The following is a 25,574-nucleotide window of genomic DNA, read 5'->3' as shown; positions in this document are numbered from 1 at the left end:
TCTTTACATACAGAAACTGGAGCTGAAAAGAACAATTAAGCCCAAAGTCGCCTCCCAGAGCTGCCGATAAGCTCCGCCGCGATGATGGATGCAGCAGAGCTCACCGTGTATTCTGCTACATCGCAAAATCAGCTCTGCTGCATCTGACAAAATGTACAGCAGATCCACACTAATGGGGCGAGGCGCAGGATGGGGCCGGGGGGTTGTATTAGAAAGTCAGGTCCATGGTCCTGTGCGGGTCGGCCGCAGACAGACGCGTTACGCTGGTTACCGCCTCGTGGGAAAGAAAGGAGAGCAAACAGTCCAGCTTTTATCAGATCAGATTTAGGATCGGGATCATTTTGGCCTCTGGCACCAAAAACATCACAGGAAAAACTACAAAACCAAGTGTGTATTAGGGTCTGTTTTTCTCTTCTTTTCCTCTGCACTGAGCTCCTGATAATCAGTCATCTGAGGACAAGCGGAGCAGACCAGGATGGGGCAGAGGATGGGCCAGAGGATGGGGCAGAGGATGGGGCAGAGGATGGGGCAGAGGATGGAGCAGAGGATGGGGCAGAGGATGGAGCAGAGGATGGGCCAGAGGATGGGCCAGAGGATGGGCCAGAGGATGGGGCAGAGGATGGAGCAGAGGATGGGGCAGAGGATGGGGCAGAGGATGGGGCAGAGGATGGGGCAGAGGATGGGGCAGAGGATGGGGCAGAGGATGGAGCAGAGGATGGAGCAGAGGATGGGCCAGAGGATGGGCCAGAGGATGGGGCAGAGGATGGGGCAGAGGATGGGCCAGAGGATGAGGCAGAGGATGGGGCAGAGGATGGGGCAGAGGATGGGGCAGAGGATGGGGCAGAGGATGGGGCAGAGGATGGGGCAGAGGATGGGGCAGAGGATGGAGCAGAGGATGGAGCAGAGGATGGGCCAGAGGATGGGCCAGAGGATGGGGCAGAGGATGGGGCAGAGGATGGAGCAGAGGATGGAGCAGAGGATGGAGCAGAGGATGGGCCAGAGGATGGGCCAGAGGATGGGCCAGAGGATGGGGCAGAGGATGGGGCAGAGGATGGGGCAGAGGATGGGCCAGAGGATGGGCCAGAGGATGGGCCAGAGGATGGGGCAGAGGATGGGGCAGAGGATGGGGCAGAGGATGGGGCAGAGGATGGGGCAGAGGATGGGGCAGAGGATGGGGCAGAGGATGGGGCAGAGGATGGGGCAGAGGTTGGGGCAGAGGATGGGGCAGAGGATGGGGCAGAGGATGGGGCAGAGGATGGAGCAGAGGATGGAGCAGAGGATGGGGCAGAGGATGGGGCAGAGGATGATCTCCGCCATAAATGTATCTAACTGATAAGAGAATATGTAAAGCAGAAGAGCAAAGTGCAGCGCTGTGTGTCCCGTCGATTAAAAGCTGCTTTATGCTTTATTTTTTTACAGTACCAGCGAAAGCTGTGAGATTTCAGAAATCTGCACGCACTTTTTCCCTGGCTGAATTGAATTCTTTCAGCATTTTTTTTTTTATACCCGTAGAAAGTAAAAAAGTCCAAAAAATGAGGAGCTTTTGCAGCGATTTTGGGAAATTGAACAAACTTTATTAAACTGTGTACTGTAGACAAAATCACACAAGTGATCGGCACCAAGAAACACGGAAAAAATAATGCTGCATAATGCAACGTGTGAACGTAGCCCAAAAGTTAAAAGTGTGAAATGCAAAGTCCTAGAACTTTTTGTTTTGTTTCAGGCAATCTTACTGCTTGCTGCCAGTGCATGGACACACTGGTTTCCATTAGGAGGAAAACCTCATTTAACCCCTTCCTGACGTAGGACAGACACATATGACATAGTTTGGGTGCAGTTGCATGAGCCGAACACTCCCCCTACAGGACAAGTGTAGCACATGCAGCACCTGCCGCTGACAGCAGTGACTGAAGCAAGCTCTGATTGATGCCGATTAACCTCTTAAAGGGATTGTCGACTACTTGGGCAAAAACTTTTTTTTTTTTTTTTAAAAACAAACTTTCTTCTCACTTCCCACACCGGTGCTGATCCGGTGATGTCGGCCACGGGTCTCCAATGAGAACGCTGCAGCCTATTAGCGGCATTTAATGCTTCGTCCACAGCGCCACCTCTGTCTACAGGCTGTTTCTGGCATTACAGTTCAGTCTCAATCATGTCCAAAACATCTGAATTGCAATACCATGCACAACCTGTATATAGAGACGGCACTGTTTCTGGAAAAATGTGGCCCTGATTTTCTAATTCTGGACAAGCCCTTGAAGTGATAGTTCTGTAGTCCCAAAGGGTTATAAGAGGAGCGGCCGCCATCCGTCATTCCGATTGGTGCAATAGTTGCATGAAATATCAGAAGGCAACGGGGTGTCTGGAGGAATTACCTTTTATGCGATTGCCCAACTTAAAAACCAGTGTCAGGTGAACGACAAACCTTATTGATGGACAATCTACAAGTAGCCGGCAGACGACAGGCGCGTTACTGCCATTAAATAGTCAATCATTGATCTGTTTAATGGATCTTTCTGGAGTTCTGTCTCTGGATTATTATCCATCAGGTCGGGACAGGCAGCGCCGGGAGACGCCCTGTCATCTGAGTGTTTGCTCTGCCGGAGCCGGGGCCCCAGGAAACCCTTCACATCATGGTAAGGATATAAATGAGGGGCCGGTCATGGGGGGGATGAGAGGCTGCGGAGAGTGCGGCACCTCCTGATACAACAGGCAGCGTTTTCCACCATGCTTCACCAATGTCTGCGCCTCCGACTCTGACAACAACAGCCCTGATCCATTTCTAGGAGATAAAATAGTAGGAAAATAGAAAGTCATAAATAATAAGGTCACTTTATTCTTCGCTCCGGGAAATAAATGCAAGAAAATCTCCAGTGAATTCTCCATCGGATAACAACAACGTGAAAAAACGACCTAAAGTAGAAGCAAGGAGAACTCCACCGAGCATCATACAAGCGTACGTGAGGCAGAAAGGATCCCATAGATCCCATAGATCACCCCGAGATCGGAGCCGCCAAAGAGACCGGAGCCAAGAGCATAAGAGGGAAACCAACATAGGAAGAGGGGCCGCATCACAAGGAAAGACCCCTAGAGAAAATGTCACCCCTCACTAGAGATCAGCGGTGACATCACTGAGAATGCCGCCTATCCATCACCAGAGATCAGCGGTGACATCACTGAGAATGCCGCCTATCCATCACCAGAGATCAGCGGTGACATCACTGAGAATGCCTCCTATCCATCACCAGAGATCAGCGGTGACATCACTGAGAATGCCGCCTATCCATCACCAGAGATCAGCGGTGACATCACTGAGAATGCCGCCTATCCATCACCAGAGATCAGCGGTGACATCACTGAGAATGCCGCCTATCCATCACCAGAGATCAGCGGTGACATCACTGAGAATGCCGCCTATCCATCACCAGAGATCAGTGGTGACATCACTGAGAATGCCGCCTATCCATCACAAGAGATCAGCGGTGACATCACTGAGAATGCCGACTATCCATCACCAGAGATCAGCGGTGACATCACTGAGAATGCCGCCTATCCATCACCAGAGATCAGCGGTGCCATCACTGAGAATGCCGCCTATCCATCACCAGAGATCAGCGGTGCCATCACTGAGAATGCCGCCTATCCATCACAAGAGATCAGCGGTGACATCACTGAGAATGCCGCCTATCCATCGCCAGAGATCAGCGGTGACATCACTGAGAATGCCGCCTATCCATCACCAGAGATCAGCGGTGACATCACTGAGAATGCCGCCTATCCATCACCAGAGATCAGAGGTGACATCACTGAGAATGCCGCCTATCCATCACCAGAGATCAGAGGTGACATCACTGAGAATGCCTCCTATCCATCACCAGGGATCAGCGGTGACATCACTGAGAATGCCGCCTATCCATCACCAGAGATCAGCGGTGACATCACTGAGAATGCCGCCTATCCATCACCAGAGATCAGCGGTGACATCACTGAGAATGCCACCTATCCATCACTAGAGATCAGCGGTGACATCACTGAGAATGCCGCCTATCCATCACCAGGGATCAGCGGTTACATCACTGAGAATGCCTCCTATCCATCACCAGGGATCAGCGGTGACATCACTGAGAATGCCGCCTATCCATCACCAGAGATCAGCGGTGACATCACTGAGAATGCCGCCTATCCATCACCAGAGATCAGCGGTGACATCACTGAGAATGCCGCCTATCCATCACTAGAGATCAGCGGTGACATCACTGAGAATGCCGCCTATCCATCACCAGAGATCAGCGGTGACATCACTGAGAATGCCGCCTAGCCATCACTAGAGATCAGCAGTGACATCACTGAGAATGCCGCCTATCCATCACCAGGGATCAGCGGTGACATCACTGAGAATGCCGCCTATCCATCACGAGAGATCAGCAGTGACATCACTGAGAATGCCGCCTATCCATCACCAGAGATCAGCGGTGACATCACTGAGAATGCCGCCTATCCATCACCAGAGATCAGCGGTGACATCACTGAGAATGCCGCCTATCCATCACTAGAGATCAGCGGTAACATCACTGAGAATGCCGCCTATCCATCACTAGAGATCAGCGGTGACATCACTGAGAATGCCGCCTATCCATCACCAGAGATCAGCGGTGACATCACTGAGAATGCCGCCTATCCATCACCAGAGATCAGCGGTAACATCACTGAGAATGCCGCCTATCCATCACCAGAGATCAGCGGTGACATCACTGAGAATGCCGCCTATCCATCACCAGAGATCAGCGGTGACATCACTGAGAATGCCGCCTATCCATCACCAGAGATCAGCGGTGACATCACTGAGAATGCCACCTATCCATCACCAGAGATCAGCGGTGACATCACTGAGAATGCCTCCTATCCATCACCAGAGATCAGCGGTGACATCACTGAGAATGCCACCTATCCATCACCAGAGATAAGCGGTGACATCACTGAGAATGCCTCCTATCCATCACCAGAGATCAGCGGTGACATCACTGAGAATGCCACCTATCCATCACCAGAGATCAGCGGTGACATCACTGAGAATGCCTCCTATCCATCACTAGAGATCAGCGGTGACATCACTGAGAATACCGCCTATCCATCACCAGAGATCAGCGGTGAAATCACTGAGAATGCCGCCTATCCATCACCAGAGATCAGCAGTGACATCACTGAGAATGCCACCTATCTATTACCAGAGATCAGCGGTGACATCACTGAGAATGCCGCCTATCCATCACCAGAGATCAGCAGTGACATCACTGAGAATGCCGCCTATCCATCACTAGAGATCAGCAGTGACATCACTGAGAATGCCGCCTATCCATCACCAGAGATCAGCGGTGACATCACTGAGAATGCCTCCTATCCATCACCAGAGATCAGCGGTGACATCACTGAGAATGCCTCCTATCCATCACCAGAGATCAGCGGTGACATCACTGAGAATGCCGCCTATCCATCACCAGAGATCAGCGGTGACATCACTGAGAATGCCGCCTATCCATCACCAGAGATCAGCGGTGACATCACTGAGAATGCCGCCTATCCATCACCAGAGATCAGCGGTGACATCACTGAGAATGCCTCCTATCCATCACTAGAGATCAGCGGTGACATCACTGAGAATGCCTCCTATCCATCACTAGAGATCAGCGGTGACATCACTGAGAATGCCGCCTATCCATCACCAGAGATCAGAGGTGACATCACTGAGAATGCCGCCTATCCATCACCAGAGATCAGCGGTGACATCACTGAGAATGCCGCCTATCCATCACCAGAGATCAGCGGTGACATCACTGAGAATGCCGCCTATCCATCACCAGAGATCAGCGGTGACATCACTGAGAATGCCGCCTATCCATCACCAGAGATCAGCGGTGACATCACTGAGAATGTCGCCTATACATCACCAGAGATCAGCGGTGACATCACTGAGAATGCCTCCTATCCATCACTAGAGATCAGCGGTGACATCACTGAGAATGCCGCCTATCTATCACCAGAGATCAGCGGTGACATCACTGAGAATGCCACCTATCTATTACCAGAGATCAGCGGTGACATCACTGAGAATGCCGCCTATCCATCACCAGAGATCAGCAGTGACATCACTGAGAATGCCGCCTATCCATCACTAGAGATCAGCAGTGACATCACTGAGAATGCCGCCTATCCATCACCAGAGATCAGCGGTGACATCACTGAGAATGCCGCCTATCCATCACCAGAGATCAGCGGTGACATCACTGAGAATGCCGCCTATCCATCACCAGAGATCGGCGGTGACATCACTGAGAATGCCGCCTATCCATCACCAGAGATCGGCGGTGACATCACTGAGAATGCCGCCTATCCATCACCAGAGATCAGCGGTGACATCACTGAGAATGCCGCCTATCCATCAACAGAGATCAGCGGTGACATCACTGAGAATGCCGCCTATCCATCACCAGAGATCGGCGGTGACATCACTGAGAATGCCGCCTATCCATCACGAGAGATCAGCAGTGACATCACTGAGAATGCCGCCTATCCATCACTAGAGATCAGCGGTGACATCACTGAGAATGCCACCTATCCATCACCAGAGATCAGCGGTGACATCACTGAGAATGCCTCCTATCCATCACTAGAGATCAGCGGTGACATCACTGAGAATACCGCCTATCCATCACCAGAGATCAGCGGTGAAATCACTGAGAATGCCGCCTATCCATCACCAGAGATCAGCAGTGACATCACTGAGAATGCCACCTATCTATTACCAGAGATCAGCGGTGACATCACTGAGAATGCCGCCTATCCATCACCAGAGATCAGCAGTGACATCACTGAGAATGCCGCCTATCCATCACTAGAGATCAGCAGTGACATCACTGAGAATGCCGCCTATCCATCACCAGAGATCAGCGGTGACATCACTGAGAATGCCTCCTATCCATCACCAGAGATCAGCGGTGACATCACTGAGAATGCCTCCTATCCATCACCAGAGATCAGCGGTGACATCACTGAGAATGCCGCCTATCCATCACCAGAGATCAGCGGTGACATCACTGAGAATGCCGCCTATCCATCACCAGAGATCAGCGGTGACATCACTGAGAATGCCGCCTATCCATCACCAGAGATCAGCGGTGACATCACTGAGAATGCCTCCTATCCATCACTAGAGATCAGCGGTGACATCACTGAGAATGCCTCCTATCCATCACTAGAGATCAGCGGTGACATCACTGAGAATGCCGCCTATCCATCACCAGAGATCAGAGGTGACATCACTGAGAATGCCGCCTATCCATCACCAGAGATCAGCGGTGACATCACTGAGAATGCCGCCTATCCATCACCAGAGATCAGCGGTGACATCACTGAGAATGCCGCCTATCCATCACCAGAGATCAGCGGTGACATCACTGAGAATGCCGCCTATCCATCACCAGAGATCAGCGGTGACATCACTGAGAATGTCGCCTATACATCACCAGAGATCAGCGGTGACATCACTGAGAATGCCTCCTATCCATCACTAGAGATCAGCGGTGACATCACTGAGAATGCCGCCTATCTATCACCAGAGATCAGCGGTGACATCACTGAGAATGCCACCTATCTATTACCAGAGATCAGCGGTGACATCACTGAGAATGCCGCCTATCCATCACCAGAGATCAGCAGTGACATCACTGAGAATGCCGCCTATCCATCACTAGAGATCAGCAGTGACATCACTGAGAATGCCGCCTATCCATCACCAGAGATCAGCGGTGACATCACTGAGAATGCCGCCTATCCATCACCAGAGATCAGCGGTGACATCACTGAGAATGCCGCCTATCCATCACCAGAGATCGGCGGTGACATCACTGAGAATGCCGCCTATCCATCACCAGAGATCGGCGGTGACATCACTGAGAATGCCGCCTATCCATCACCAGAGATCAGCGGTGACATCACTGAGAATGCCGCCTATCCATCAACAGAGATCAGCGGTGACATCACTGAGAATGCCGCCTATCCATCACCAGAGATCGGCGGTGACATCACTGAGAATGCCGCCTATCCATCACGAGAGATCAGCAGTGACATCACTGAGAATGCCGCCTATCCATCACTAGAGATCAGCGGTGACATCACTGAGAATACCGCCTATCCATCACCAGAGATCAGCGGTGACATCACTGAGAATGCCGCCTATCCATCACCAGAGATCAGCGGTGACATCACTGAGAATGCCGCCTATCCATCACCAGAGATCGGCGGTGACATCACTGAGAATGCCGCCTATCCATCACCAGAGATCGGCGGTGACATCACTGAGAATGCCGCCTATCCATCACCAGAGATCAGCGGTGACATCACTGAGAATGCCGCCTATCCATCACCAGAGATCAGCAGTGACATCACTGAGAATGCCGCCTATCCATCACCAGGGATCAGCGGTGACATCACTGAGAATGCCGCCTATCCATCACGAGAGATCAGCAGTGACATCACTGAGAATGCCGCCTATCCATCACTAGAGATCAGCGGTGACATCACTGAGAATACCGCCTATCCATCACCAGAGATCAGCGGTGACATCACTGAGAATGCCTCCTATCCATCACTAGAGATCAGCGGTGACATCACTGAGAATGCCTCCTATCCATCACTAGAGATCAGCGGTGACATCACTGAGAATGCCGCCTATCCATCACCAGAGATCAGAGGTGACATCACTGAGAATGCCGCCTATCCATCACCAGAGATCAGCGGTGACATCACTGAGAATGCCGCCTATCCATCACCAGAGATCAGCGGTGACATCACTGAGAATGCCGCCTATCCATCACCAGAGATCAGCGGTGACATCACTGAGAATGCCGCCTATCCATCACCAGAGATCAGCGGTGACATCACTGAGAATGTCGCCTATCCATCACCAGAGATCAGCGGTGACATCACTGGGAATGCCGCCTATCCATCACTAGAGATCAGCGGTGACATCACTGAGAATGCCGCCTATCCATCACCAGAGATCAGCGGTGACATCACTGAGAATGCCGCCTATCCATCACCAGAGATCAGCGGTGACATCACTGAGAATGCCGCCTATCCATCACCAGAGATCAGCGGTGACATCACTGAGAATGCCGCCTATCCATCACCAGAGATCAGCGGTGACATCACTGAGAATGCCGCCTATTCATCACCAGAGATCAGCGGTGACATCACTGAGAATGCCGCCTATCCATCACCAGAGATCAGAGGTGACATCACTGAGAATGCCACCTATCCATCACTAGAGATCAGCGGTGACATCACTGAGAATGCCGCCTATCCATCACCAGAGATCAGCGGTGACATCACTGAGAATGCCGCCTATCCATCACCAGAGATCAGCGGTGACATCACTGAGAATGCCTCCTATCCATCACCAGAGATCAGCGGTGACATCACTGAGAATGCCACCTATCCATCTCCAGAGATCAGCGGTGACATCACTGAGAATGCCGCCTATCCATCACTAGAGATCAGCGGTAACATCACTGAGAATGTCGCCTATCCATCACCAGAGATCAGCGGTGACATCACTGAGAATGCCGCCTAACCATCACTAGAGATCAGCGGTGACATCACTGAGAATGCCGCCTATTCATCACCAGAGATCAGCGGTGACATCACTGAGAATGCCGCCTATCCATCACTAGAGATCAGCGGTAACATCACTGAGAATGTCGCCTATCCATCACCAGAGATCAGCGGTGACATCACTGAGAATGCCGCCTATCCATCACCAGAGATCAGCGGTGACATCACTGAGAATGTCGCCTATCCATCACCAGAGATCAGCGGTGACATCACTGAGAATGCCGCCTATCCATCACTAGAGATCAGCGGTGACATCACTGAGAATGCCGCCTATCCATCACTAGAGATCAGCGGTGACATCACTGAGAATGCCGCCTATCCATCACTAGAGATCAGCGGTGACATCACTGAGAATGCCTCCTATCCATCACCAGAGATCAGCAGTGACATCACTGAGAATGCCGCCTATCCATCACTAGAGATCAGCGGTGACATCACTGAGAATGCCGCCTATCCGTCACCAGAGATCAGCGGTGACATCACTGAGAATGCCGCCTATCCATCACCAGAGATCAGCGGTGACATCACTGAGAATGCCGCCTATCCATCACCAGAGATCAGCGGTGACATCACTGAGAATGCCTCCTATCCATCACTAGAGATCAGCGGTGACATCACTGAGAATGCCTCCTATCCATCACTAGAGATCAGCGGTGACATCACTGAGAATGCCGCCTATCCATCACCAGAGATCAGCGGTGACATCACTGAGAATGCCGCCTATCCATCACCAGAGATCAGCGGTGACATCACTGAGAATGCCGCCTATCCATCACCAGAGATCAGCGGTGACATCACTGAGAATGCCGCCTATCCATCACCAGAGATCAGCGGTGACATCACTGAGAATGCCGCCTATCCATCACCAGAGATCAGCGGTGACATCACTGAGAATGCCGCCTATACATCACCAGAGATCAGCGGTGACATCACTGAGAATGCCTCCTATCCATCACTAGAGATCAGCGGTGACATCACTGAGAATGCCGCCTATCCATCACCAGAGATCAGCGGTGACATCACTGAGAATGCCGCCTATCCATCACTAGAGATCAGCGGTGACATCACTGAGAATGCCGCCTATCCATCACCAGAGATCAGCGGTGACATCACTGAGAATGCCGCCTATCCATCACCAGAGATCAGCGGTGACATCACTGAGAATGCCACCTATCCATCACCAGAGATCAGCGGTGACATCACTGAGAATGCCGCCTATCCATCACTAGAGATCAGCGGTGACATCACTGAGAATGCCGCCTATCCATCACTAGAGATCAGCGGTGACATCACTGAGAATGCCGCCTATCCATCACTAGAGATCAGCGGTGACATCACTGAGAATGCCACCTATCCATCGATAGAGACCCTCATCCCTGAAGGCCGGACCTTGTAGCCTCTCATCTTCTGATTCTTACACCCTACAGAAAATGATGCTAAAACGTGGTATTGCTGTATGAAGGGTCCAAGAAGGGCTGTAGTGAATCGTCCCTTTTGTTTCTGCAGGAATGAATGGGGATCGATGTAACCTCCTCCTAATGTAGCAGGTGGTCTCTGTCATGTCAAACCTCTTGATGGACGGGCAAATTGAGTTGGTGGTCACATTACGACCATACAGGAAATCCCATATGTCGGCCATAGTGGTCACCAAACCTTAAAAAGTCCATAGGAATACATTACTAACATGCGATAAAAAGTCCAATAATCCAGCCATTCATTACCATCATGAGGAAGAGGATCACTTCTACCCGACCACTGGAAACGTTGGTCAAACCAGGACAAGTCCTCATAACGACCAGAAACTGTAATTAAAGTTGTGTCTGCACAGGTATATACAGGTATATACAGTGGGGGAAATAAGTATTTGATCCCTTGCTGTTTTTGTAAGTTTGCCCACTGACAAAGACATGAAAGATCTGCTCGTTAGTCTGCATCTAGAAAGGAGCGATCACACCTTGGAGAGCTGTTGCACCAAGTGGACTGACGTGAATCATGGCTCCAACACGAGAGATGTCAATTGAAACAAAGGAGAGGATTATCAAACTCTTAAAAGAAGGTAAATCATCACGCAATGTTGCAAAAGATGTTGGTTGATCACAGTCAGCTATGTCTAAAATCTGGACCAAATACAAACAATATGGGAAGGCTGTTAAAGGCAAACATACTGGTAGACCAAGGAAGACATCAAAGAGTCAAGACCAGAAACTTAAAGCAATATGTCTCCAAAACAGGAAATGCACAACAAAACAAATGAGGAACGAATGGGAGAAGACTGGAGTCAATGTCTGTGACCGAACTGTAAGAAACCGCCTAAAGAAAATGGGATTTACATACAGAAAAGCTAAACATAAGCCATCATTAACACCTAAACAGAAAAAAACAAGGTTACAATGGGCTAAGGAAAAGCAATCATGGACTGTGGATGACTGGATGAAAGTCATATTCAGTGATGAATCATGAATCTGCATTGGGCAAGGTGATGATGCTGAACTTTTGTTTGGTGCCGTTCCAATGAGGTTTATAAAGATGACTGCATGAAGGGAACATGCAAACTTCCACAGTCATTGATGATATGGGGCTGCATGTCAGGTAAAGGCACTGGGGAGATGGCTGTCATTACATCTTCAATAAATGCCCAAGTTTACATTGATATTTTGGACAGTTTTCTTATCCCATCAATTGAAAGGATGTTTGGGGATGATGGCATCATTTTTCAAGATGATAATGCATCCTGCCATAGAGCAAAAACTGTGAAAACATTCCTTGAAAGAAGACACATAAGGTCAATGTCATGGCCTGCAAATAGTCCGGATCTCAATCCAATTGAAAATCTTTGGTGGAAGTTGAAGAAAATGGTCCATGACAAGGCTCCAACCTGCAAAGCTGATCTGGCAACAGCAATCAGAGAAAGTTGGAGCCAGATTGATGAAGAGTACTGTTTGTCACTCATTAAGTCCATGCCTCAGAGACTGCAAGCTGTTATTAAAGCCAGAGGTGGTGCAACAAAATACTAGTGATGTATTGGGAGAGTTCTTTTGTGTGTTTGTTTTTCATGATTCCATATTTTTTTCCTCAGAATTGAGTGATTCCATAATTTTTTCCATCTGCTTGGTCTGAAAAAAATTACCACATTTTTTTTTCTTCATTTCTTTTAGTGTTTCTTAAAGCCCTAAAGTTGCTATTTGAAATTACTTTACTTTTGTGCCGTGTCTGTGATCTGCTTATTTTCAACAACATAAAACAACTGAATGAACATCCTCCGAGCCCGGTGATTACCTAATTTTTGCCAGGGTTGTAGAATATCCCCCCCCCAAAAAAAATCTAGAAAATCACATTGTATAAATTAGATATTTTTTTTTGCATTTTGCAGTGAGAAATAAGTATTTCATCCCCTACAAACCATTATGAGTTCTGGCTGCTACAGACCAGTTAGACGCTCCTAATCAACTCGTTACCTGCAGTAAAGACAGCTGTCTTACATAGTCACCTGTATAAAAGACTCTTGTCCACAGACTCCATTAATCAGTCAGACTCTAACCTCTACCACATGGGCAAGACCTAAGAGCTTTCTAAGGATGTCGGGGACAAGATCATAGACCTGCACAAAGCTGGAATGGGCTACAAAACCATAAGGAAGACTCTGGGTGAGAAGGAGACAACTGTTGGTGCAATTGTAAGAAAATGGAAGAAATGCAAAATGACTGTCAATCGACATCGATCGGGGCACCATGCAAAATCTCACCTCGTGGGGCATCCTTGATCATGAGGAAGGTGAGAGATCAGCCTAAAACTACACGGGGGGAACTTGCTAATGATCTCCAGGCAGCTGAGACCACAGTCACCAAGCAAACCATTGGTAACACATTCCGCTTTAAAGGTTAAAAATCCTGCAGTGCCCGCGAGGTCCCCCTGCTCAAGAAGGCACATGTGCAGGCCCATCTGAAGTTTCCCAATGAACACCTGGATGATTCTGTGAGTTAATGGGAGAAGGTGCTGTGGTCAGATGAGACAAAAATTAAGCTCTTTGGCATTACCTCAACTGACCGTGTTTGGAGGAAGAAGAAGGATGAGTACAACCTTGAGAACATCGTCCCAACCGTGAAGCATGGTGGGGGAAACATTATACTTTGGGGGTGCTTTTCTGCAAAGGGGACAAGACGACTGCACGGTACTGAAGGGAAGATGGATGGCGTCATGTATCGCGAGATTTTGGCCAACAACCTCCTTCCCTCAGTAAGAGCATTGAAGATGGGTCGTGGCTAGGTCTTTCCAGCAAGGCAATGACCCAAAACATACAGCCAAAGCAACAAAGGAGTGGATCTAAAAGAACTACAGTAAGGTCATGGAGTGGCCTAGCCAGTCTCCCGACCTTAATCCCATAGAAAACTTATGGAGGGAGTTAAAGCTCCGATTTGCCAAGCGACAGCCTTAAAATCTTAATGATTTAGAGATGATCTGCAAAGAGGAGTGGACCAAAATTCCTCCCGACATGTGCACAACCCTCATCATCAGCTACAAACAACGTCTGACTGCTGTGCTGCCAACATGTGTTTTACCACCAAGTATTAAATGTTGTTTTCCAGAGGGATCAAATACTTATTTCTCACTGCAAAATGCAAAAAAAATTATCTAATTTATACAATGTGATTTTCTTGGATATTCTATCTCTCAATTTTAAAATTAACCTACCCTTAAAATTATAGACTGTTCCTGTCTTTGTCAGTGGCCAAACTTACAAAAACAGCAAGGGATCAAATAGAATCATAGAATCATAGAATGGTAGAGTTGGAAGGGACCTCCTGGGTCATCTGGTCCAACCCCCTGCTCAAAGCAGGATTCACTAGATCATCTCAGACAGATGTCTGTCCAGCCTCTGTTTGAAGACGTCCATTGAAGGGGAACTCACCACCTCTCGTGGCAGCCTGTTCCACTCATTAATCACCCTAACTGTCAAAAAGTTTTTTCTAATATCTAATCTGTGTCTCCTCCCATTTAGTTTCATCCCATTGCTTCTAGTCTTTCCTTGTGCAAATGAGAATAAAGATGATCCTTCTACAATGTGACAGCCCTTGACATATTTGTAGACAGCTATTAAGTCTCCTCTCAGTCTTCTTTTTTGCAAGCTAAACATTCCCAAATCCTGCAACCGTTCCTCATAGGACATGGTTTGCAGACCAGTCACCATTCTGGTCGCTCTTCTCTGAACTTGCTCCAGTTTGTCTATGTCTTTTTTAAAATGTGGTGCCCAAAACTGTACACAGTATTCCAGATGAGGTCTGACCAAAGAGGAGTAAAGACCGATAATGACTTCACGTGATCTAGACTGTATGCTTCTGTTAATACATCCCAGAATTGGATTTGCCTTTTTTGCTGCTGCATCACACTGTTGACTCATGTTCAGTCTATGATCTATTAGTATACCTAAGTCTTTTTCACATGTACTGTTGCTTAGCTCTATTCCTCCCATACTGTATATGCTTTTTTCATTTTTATTGCCCAGATGTAGTACTTTGCATTTTTCCCTGTTAAAAACCATTCTGTTGGTTGCTGCCCACTGCTCCAGTTTATTTAGGTCTTTTTGAATCCTCTCTCTCTCTTCTCTAGTATTAGCTATCCCTCCTAGCTTTGTGTCATCAGCAAATTTAATCAGTTTACCCTCAATTCCTTCATCTAAATCATTGATAAAGATGTTGAACAATACAGGTCCCAGTACGGAGCCGTGTGGTACCCCACTTGAGACATTCATCCAGCTGGATGTGAAGCCATTTACAACCACCCTTTGAGTCCGATCACTAAGCCAGTTATGAATCCACCTAACAGTTGCCTGGTCCAATAAATACTTATTTCCCTCATTGTATATACCTTGCTGATCACGGCTGCCCTCGTCTATGTATGTGAACCCGGCCACACTAGGAGCCGCGGCATTATCAGGCCTGGAGGAGCCGAAAGTTCACTCTGAAAGGGTTATTACATGAGACACTTCTCTTCAACTCAGCAAACAATAGAGACTGCAGAAAGGAGACAGGGATGTTTACCCTGGAAATAAAGCCGCACATAGTGAGACAATTACTGCAAGTCAGCGACAGAGCCGGGGCCAGACAATGGCAGGTATTAAAGCTTTCACTTATAGAATCCGCGAAGAACAACGCACCGAGCTCTCACCGCAACAAAATACACTTCATGGCGGTAAGTGTTTGAAGAATAAAGGCGTGGGAGGGTCTGAAAGCCAGAAACACACATAAACCCCCGCAATAAGGTACAAGTCAGTGCAACACACAACATCCATCATAACATACAGCAAAAAGCTCAATGGTAAAAGCCGAAACAAAACGACGTCTACATGCACCTAAATACCGTAATCATACCGCACCCTGTATGTATGTATATATAGTATTTACATTCATGCACATAGGGGCAGTATTATAGTAGTTATATTCTTGTACATAGGGGGCAGTATTATAGTAGTTATATTCTTGTACATAGGAGCAGTATTATAGTAGTTATAGTCTTGTACATAGGGAGCAGTATTATAGTAGTTATAGTCTTGTACATAGGGGCAGTATTATAGTAGTTATATTCTTGTACATAGGGGGCAGTATTATAGTAGTTATATTCTTGTGCATAAGGGCAGTATTATAGTAGTTATATTCTTGTACATAGGGGGCAGTATTATAGTAGTTATATTCTTGTGCATAAGGGCAGTATTATAGTAGTTATATTCTTGTGCATAAGGGCAGTATTGTAGTAGTTATATTCTTGTACATAGGAGCAGTATTATAGTAGTTATATTCTTGTACACAGGAGCAGTATTATAGTAGTTATATTCTTGTACATAGGAGCAGTATTATAGTAGTTATATTCTTGTACATAGGGGGCAGTATTATAGTAGTTATATTCTTGTACATAGGGGGCAGTATTATAGTAGTTATATTCTTGTACATAGGGAGCAGTATTACAGTAGTTATATTCTTGTACATAGGGGACAGTATTATAGTAGTTATATTCTTGTACATAGGGGCAGTATTATAGTAGTTATATTCTTGCACATAGGAGCAGTATTATAGTAGTTATATTCTTGTACATAGGAGCAGTATTATAGTAGTTATATTCTTGTACATAGGGAGTAGTATTATAGTAGTTATATTCTTCTACATAGGGGCAGTATTATAGTAGTTATATTCTTGTACATAGGGGCAGTATTATAGTAGTTATATTCTTGTACATAGGAGGCAGTATTATAGTAGTTATATTCTTGTACATAGGAGCAGTATTATAGTAGTTATATTCTTGTACATAGGGGGCAGTATTATAGTAGTTATATTCTTGTACATAGGGGGCTGTATTATAGTAGTTATATTCTTGTACATAGGGGGCAGTATTATAGTAGTTATATTCTTGTACATAGGGGGCAGTATTATAGTAGTTATATTCTTGTATATAAGGGGCAGTATTATAGTAGTTATATTCTTGTACATAGGAGCAGTATTATAGTAGTTATATTCTTGTACATAGGGGGCAGTATTATAGTAGTTATATTCTTGTACATAGGGGGCAGTGTTATAGTAGTTATATTCTTGTACATAGGAGCAGTATTATAGTAGTTATATTCTTGTACATAGGGGGCAGTAGTATAGTAGTTATATTCTTGTACATAGGAGCAGTATTATAGTAGTTATATTCTTGTACATAGGGGGCAGTGTTATAGTAGTTATATTCTTGTACATAGGAGCAGTATTATAGTAGTTATATTCTTGTACATAGGGGGCAGTATTATAGTAGTTATATTCTTGTACATAGGGGGCAATATTATAGTAGTTATATTCTTGTATATAGGGGCAGTATTATAGTAGTTATATTCTTGTACATAGGGGGCAGTAGTATAGTAGTTATATTCTTGTACATAGGAGCAGTATTATAGTAGTTATATTCTTGTACATAGGGGCAGTATTATAGTAGTTATATTCTTGTACATAGGGGGCAGTATTATAGTAGTTATATTCTTGTACATAGGGGCAGTATTATAGTAGTTATATTCTTGTACATAGGGGGCAGTATTATAGTAGTTATATTCTTGTACAAAAGTAGCATGTTGTTAATTCAACAACTAACAATTCTTTTTTACAATGTTTTCCACCGTGATCAGGCAGCAGAGATAGATCCTTATCTACTATAGACATCTATTGTCCTCTGGATAATTCCTCCGGTCTCGGCACTTCGGTGTGCACCTGTCTTTCTGACCAGTGTCAGCCGTGTTGTCAGCTCCTGATTCCCAGCGGTGGCCGTGTGGCTTTGTGTTGCCAAGAAGGATGGGAGGACAGACGACGCCACCTTACAATGCCTCCATTGCTCGCGGATCGCGCGATACTGCGGTAATGACACAGATCACACGCCGCGGCAGGAGAGGACTGGAGGCCGTCACACAATGTCATTCACCGGTCACACACCCAGAGAGGGTCAGGGGGATCACTGCGGGGTCCGGCTGTGGCGCAGGGGGTCACACGTTCTTCACCAGAGCATAAAATATAACAGTAAAATACATTTAGAATAAATCTGTCTAATTAATTCTCATTTCTATTTCTGCAATTAGTGACGAATTTGCCGAGCGGATGACGTTGCCAGCACTTTCTGCACCACGACTAGATCAACTGTGAATCACATCAATAAAAGCCAATTAGCTCCTCTGCCGACAATTCATTACAGGAGGCCGCGGACGAGTCAATTAATTAAAACTATTTTCCCAGAGACTTTGACGCAAATCATTAATATGTCAGCGCCGCTGTGCGGTAATTACACGGCCCCATATAACTCACTGACAATGCTGGAAAATGATCAGATTCCATCTCTGCAACACAGACCCCATAATCCCCAAGGAAAAGGCCGGGTCCTAACCACCAAATCCATCACCAGAGATCAGCGGTGACATCACTGAGAATGCCGCCTATCCATCACCAGAGATCAGCGGTGACATCACTGAGAATGCCTCCTATCCATCACTAGAGATCAGCGGTGACATCACTGAGAATGCCTCCTATCCATCACCAGAGATCAGCGGTGACATCACTGAGAATGCCGCCTATCCATCACTAGAGATCAGCGGTGACATCACTGAGAATGCCGCCTATCCATCACTAGAGATCAGCGGTGACATCACTGAGAATGCCTCCTATCCATCACTAGAGATCAGCGGTGACATCACTGAGAATGCCTCCTATCCATCACCAGAGATCAGCGGTGACATCACTGAGAATGCCGCCTATCCATCACTAGAGATCAGCGGTGACATCACTGAGAATGCCTCCTATCCATCACTAGAGATCAGCGGTGACATCACTGAGAATGCCTCCTATCCATCACCAGAGATCAGCGGTGACATCACTGAGAATGCCGCCTATCCATCACTAGAGATCAGCGGTGACATCACTGAGAATGCCGCCTATCCATCACTAGAGATCAGCGGTGACATCACTGAGAATGCCTCCTATCCATCACTAGAGATCAGCGGTGACATCACTGAGAATGCCTCCTATCCATCACCAGAGATCAGCGGTGACATCACTGAGAATGCCGCCTATCCATCACTAGAGATCAGTGGTGACATCACTGAGAATGCCACCTATCCATCACTAGAGATCAGCGGTGACATCACTGAGAATGCCGCCTATCCATCACTAGAGATCAGCGGTGACATCTCTGAGAATGCCGCCTATCCATCACTAGAGATCAGTGGTGACATCACTGAGAATGCCGCCTATCCATCACCAGAGATCAGCGGTGACATCACTGAGAATACCGCCTATCCATCACCAGAGATCAGCGGTGACATCACTGAGAATGCCACCTATCCATCACCAGAGATCAGCGGTGACATCACTGAGAATGCCACCTATCCATCACTAGAGATCAGCGGTGACATCACTGAGAATGCCACCTATCCATCACTAGAGATCAGCGGTGACATCACTGAGAATGCCGCCTATCCATCACTAGAGATCAGCGGTGACATCTCTGAGAATGCCGCCTATCCATCACTAGAGATCAGTGGTGACATCACTGAGAATGCCGCCTATCCATCACCAGAGATCAGCGGTGACATCACTGAGAATGCCGCCTATCCATCACCAGAGATCAGCGGTGACATCACTGAGAATGCCGCCTATCCATCACTAGAGATCAGCGGTGACATCTCTGAGAATGCCGCCTGTCCTGGTGGTGACATCATTCCTCTTTATATGTAACATATGAGAACTTTTGCCTTCCATTACTTCGCAGCAGTGGGGTGTCCCCTGCTGTGTGTCGGACCCCCGCTCCCAGGTGATGTGCCGGACCTCCCCGTGTTCAGCACTCGATAACTATAACAGTGAAGAAATGAAGACAGGAGAAATCCCGCCGTCACCGGAGAGCGGAGCAAACAGGAGGAACTCATTTGCTTTTAGCATAATGTCTAGACAAAAACAATTGGGCAAAATGCCCCAAACCAGAGCGAGTCCCAGCGAGAGGAGAGGGAGAAGACGGGTCCCAGTGCGCAGACAGACTGGGACGGATTTCCTCTGACTGATCATCATCAGGATCAGAGCCAACATGTGTGCGCGGCCAGAACCGGAACCGATCCAAAACCCCAACCCCCCCCGCGGGTGCCGAGCCGGCGGCCGGGTCACTGCGGCGGACACATGTTCAGCACTGCAGGTGCCGGTGTTATATAAGGGGCTTCATGTGCCGAGACCCCATAACAGGACGGCTGTGAGGTTCTATTAACCCCTGTTCTCCTGGATGGAGATCTCCATTGCTTCAAATTTCACTTTATGACATTGCTAAAAACTTCCATCTTGTGGACCCCACTAACGTGACCGTCTGATACGCAAGATTGATTAAACCAAGGGAGGTGGGCCGTGAAATGTGCCCCATTAATACAGACTAGCGTCCGACAGCGTGATCGTAATACCGCCATACGGTGACTGATCAGTACAACCGTACAGACACAGCCGTGAAGCCAAGTACTGTAATGTAGACATAATAATGCTGCCATACCATGAGTAATACGGCTAAGAGTAAAGGAGACCTGCCACTTCTTATAAATAGGGTTTTTTTCCACCTGTATATAAATGTCGCTGTTCTCCTGAATCCAGCGTTGCTTTTCTTTAGTTCTTGCTCCTCTCTTAGCTTGTTAGTCAAAGGGGCGGGATCAACGTGTTTAAATACCGCGTGGTTACATATTTATGACAAGTGACGTCCTCTATAAATAGCTACATAATAATTATAAAATTAGATCATCAGTAACCAAATAATACCACGGTATAGAAATATTATACCGCCATACTGTGCATAAGAATTATCATACACGATTAAAAGATAAGATCAGACTATGTACGGTAAAGAACAGCACCTTTATGTCATGTGCCTGAAAAATGAATGATACAACGCTCAAAGCAAGCGGCGCAGAAGTACTTTCACCATTATTACTTACTGAGCTTAAAAGGATCCACTAAGCAAATCTCAAGAAGCTTTATCAGCAGTGATTAATATCACCAGAGAGTAATAAGGCACCATGCAATATCCTAACAATAACTGTACAGTAACCCATAATCATACCGCCATACAGCAACCCAATACCAGCAAACAATCACCATAAGGTAACCTAAGAATAACACCACAGTTACCCAATACCACACAATAACCAAATACCATCCACCATACAGCACCCCAATAATACCACAATACAGTAACCTAACACCATAGTTACCCAATACCACACAATAACCAAATACCACCATACAGCACCCCAATAATACCACAATACAGTAACCTAACACCAGTTACCCAATAATACCACACAATAACTAAATACCACCATACAGTACCTGAATAATACCACAATACAGTAACCTAACACCATAGTTACCCAATAATACCACACAATAACTAAATACCACCATACAGTACCCGAATAATACCACAATACAGTAACCTAACACCATAGTTACCCAATAATACCACACAATAACTAAATACCACCATACAGCACCCCAATAATACCACAATACAGTAACCTAACACCTTAGTTACCCAATAATACCACACAATAACTAAATACCACCATACAGCACCCCAATGATACCACAATACAGTAACCTAACACCTTAGTTACCCAATAATACCACACAATAACCAAATACCACCATACAGCACCCCAATAATACCACAATACAGTAACCTAACACCTTAGTTACCCAATAATACCACACAATAACTAAATACCACAATACAGCACCCCAATAATACCACAATACAGTAACCTAACACCTTAGTTACCCAATAATACCACACAATAACTAAATACCATCATACAATAACCCAATACCTCCATACAGCAATCCAATAATAACACTGTACAGTAGCTCAATAATACCTCCATACAGTAAACAAATACCTCCATACAGTAACCCAATAACACCTCCATACAGTAACCCAATAACACCTCCATACAGTAACCCAATAACCCTCCATACAATAACCCAATAACACTGCCATACAGTGACCCAATAACACCTCCATACAGTAACCCAATAACACCTCCATACAGTAACCCAATAACACCTCCATACAGTAACCCAATAACACCTCCATACAGTAACCCAATAACACTGCCATACAGTGACCCAATAACACCTTTATACAGTGACCCAATAACACCTTTATACAGTAACCCAAAAACACCTCCATACAGTAACCCAATAACACCTCCATACAGTAACCCAATAACACCTCCATACAGTAACCCAATAACACCTCCATACAGTGACCCAATAACACTGCCATACAGTGACCCAATAACACTGCCATACAGTAACCCAATAACACCTCCATACAGTAACCCAATAACACCTCCATACAGTAACCCAATAACCCTCCATACAATAACCCAATAACACTGCCATACAGTGACCCAATAACACCTTCATACAGTAACCCAATAACACCTCCATACAGTAACCCAATAACACCTCCATACAGTAACCCAATAACACCTCCATACAGTAACCCAATAACACCTTCATACAGTAACCCAATAACACCTCCATACAGTAACCCAATAACCCTCCATACAATAACCCAATAACACTGCCATACAGTAACCCAATAACACCTTCATACAGTAACCCAATAACACCTCCATACAGTAACCCAATAACACCTCCATACAGTAACCCAATAACACCTCCATACAGTAACCCAATAACACCTCCATACAGTAACCCAATAACACCTTTATACAGTAACCCAATGACACCTCCATACAGTAACCCAATAACACCTTCATACAGTAACCCAATAACACCTCCATACAGTAACCCAATAACACCTTCATACAGTAACCCAATAACACCTCCATACAGTGACCCAATAACACCTCCATACAGTAACCCAATAACACCTCCATACAGTAACCCAATAACACCTCCATACAGTAACCCAATAACACCTGCATACAGTAACCCAATAACACCTCCATACAGTAACCCAATAACACCTCCATACAGTAACCCAATAACACCTCCATACAGTAACCCAATAACACCTCCATACAGTAACCCAATAACACCTTCATACAGTAACCCAATAACACCTTCATACAGTAACCCAATAACACCTCCATACAGTAACCCAATAACACCTCCATACAGTAACCCAATAACACCTTCATACAGTAACCCAATAACACCTTCATACAGTAACCCAATAACACCTCCATACAGTAACCCAATAACACCTTCATACAGTAACCCAATAACACCTCCATACAGTAACCCAATAACACCTCCATACAGTAACCCAATAACACCTCCATACAGTAACCCAATAACACCTTCATACAGTAACCCAATAACACCTTCATACAGTAACCCAATAACACCTCCATACAGTAACCCAATAACACCTCCATACAGTAACCCAATAACACCTTCATACAGTAACCCAATAACACCTTCATACAGTAACCCAATAACACCTCCATACAGTAACCCAATAACACCTTCATACAGTAACCCAATAACACCTCCATACAGTAACCCAATAACACCTCCATACAGTAACCCAATAACACCTTCATACAGTAACCCAATAACACCTCCATACAGTAACCCAATAACACCTCCATACAGTAACCCAATAACACCTTCATACAGTAACCCAATAACACCTTCATACAGTAACCCAATAACACCTCCATACAGTAACCCAATAACACCTCCATACAGTAACCCAATAACACCTTCATACAGTAACCCAATAACACCTTCATACAGTAACCCAATAACACCTCCATACAGTAACCCAATAACACCTCCATACAGTAACCCAATAATACCTCCAATATCTCAAATGAATACCATAGCCGGATCGGTCCGGCAGGTGGCGTATGAGGCGGTTACCTTCAGCAGGTAGATGGGGATGTTGCTGAAGTCCACCGGCAGCTTCAAGAGGAATCGAGCGGAAAACTCCCCGGTCTGTAAGACAAGAACACCACAAGATTAGGGGACAACAGCATCCACAGGTCATAGCAGGAGCACTACCGACACCTGAGAGCCCAGCACCGGCTCAGCACCGGCGACCATACTGGATGTCACCCAGGTTTCCATAAAATTAAACTTTGTAATCATCAGGAAATATCATTGGGTTCTATTCACTGACAGCAAACACGGAACTGAAGATGGAGAGGAGCGGGCAGAGGAGCAGATGAGTGGCAGAATGTTTTATTGTGCGGCAATGTGCGGAGCGCGGTGAGGCGACTTGTTACCAGAGTAGCTGTGATCTCGGAGTCGCCACATGGCTACACACCGCACAGATCTGCAGCGATTCAGGGGGGACGTTTACAGACTGAAGCTACGACTGGTGAGACCCCGAGAAGTGCTGCGCTTCACCAGAACAAGCCGCACGACCAAAAACCAATGCATGGTGCAACCGCCTGCAGTTCTGCTGTATGGTGCAAACCGCTACACAATGACGATATAATACTGCCACACAGTGCATAAGTAATACCACCGCTCCTACACTCACAAAGTAATACAGTCACACAATCACCAAAAAGAGCCACCATACCGTGCCTATAACATACCGCCCTACAGTGCATATGTGATATCTCCATTCCCACAGCCACTTAATAATCTACTCATATAATGGCCAAACACGGCAAGGATGTATAATACCGCCAAAGAGTGCATATCACAAGGTCTCACATTTCTCAGCTTTCATTGCAAACACTACAGAAACCCTGATGGCAGCGCTGGAGTATAAAGGTTTCCTCGTCAGGAGACCAGAAAGCCGCATGTGAAGTGACCGTCACACAGAACACGTCACGGGGCTTCATCCTGTGAAATAAGGAAATGACTTTCCTTCCTATAGATGCAGCAAACAACGTTTTTTGAGGGAAAATCCCGGTAGAAAGTGTTTCCTAATAGAAGTGTGTAGACGGCACAGCCACTTCCTCCTCCACAGCGCCCTGCACAGTATAGTGGACATGCCCGGTACTGCAGCTCAGATCACAATCGCTTCATTAGGAGATGAGCTGCAGTACCCAGAACGGCCACTACACAGGGTATGGAGCTGTGGTGTTTACAGCCGATGATTTATGGGGTATTGGACCCCCGCAATCTGATACTGATGATCAATACTAATGACACTTCCTGTCTCTAAGCTCCTATCCCTCACTTCCTCCTTCGGCCTTACTCAGTTGGTCTTCCGCAGCCACCCACAAAGATGGCCACACACTGGACCTCATCTTCACCCGCCTCTGTTCCCTATCTAACCTCTGTAACTCACCCCTCCCTCTTTCTGACCACAACCTACTTACATTGTCTTCCCCCTCCTCCAGAGGTCCACAAACCCCACTCCACAAACTTGCACACCCT

At 46.6% G+C, this 25,574-nt stretch overlaps 1 protein-coding gene across 1 annotated transcript in view; it reads right to left on the bottom strand.

Annotated features, from left to right (window-relative positions):
- Window positions 1-25,574, bottom strand: part of BABAM2 (BRISC and BRCA1 A complex member 2) — a 234,677-nt gene that overhangs the window by 180,561 nt on the left and 28,542 nt on the right. Inside the window, exon 6 of the mRNA XM_073671771.1 lies at window positions 24,099-24,173. Coding sequence (XP_073527872.1) covers window positions 24,099-24,173 — 75 coding nt within the window. The remainder of the gene's footprint in view (window positions 1-24,098; window positions 24,174-25,574) is intronic.

The sequence above is a fragment of the Phyllobates terribilis genome, unplaced genomic scaffold (genome assembly GCF_046119375.1).
Source record: "Phyllobates terribilis strain yellow unplaced genomic scaffold, ASM4611937v1 Scaffold_3__8_contigs__length_932513732, whole genome shotgun sequence".
Lineage (NCBI taxonomy): Eukaryota > Metazoa > Chordata > Amphibia > Anura > Dendrobatidae > Phyllobates > Phyllobates terribilis.
The sequence above is the reverse complement of the archived record's forward strand: the minus strand, read 5'-3'. Positions and strand labels throughout refer to the sequence as shown.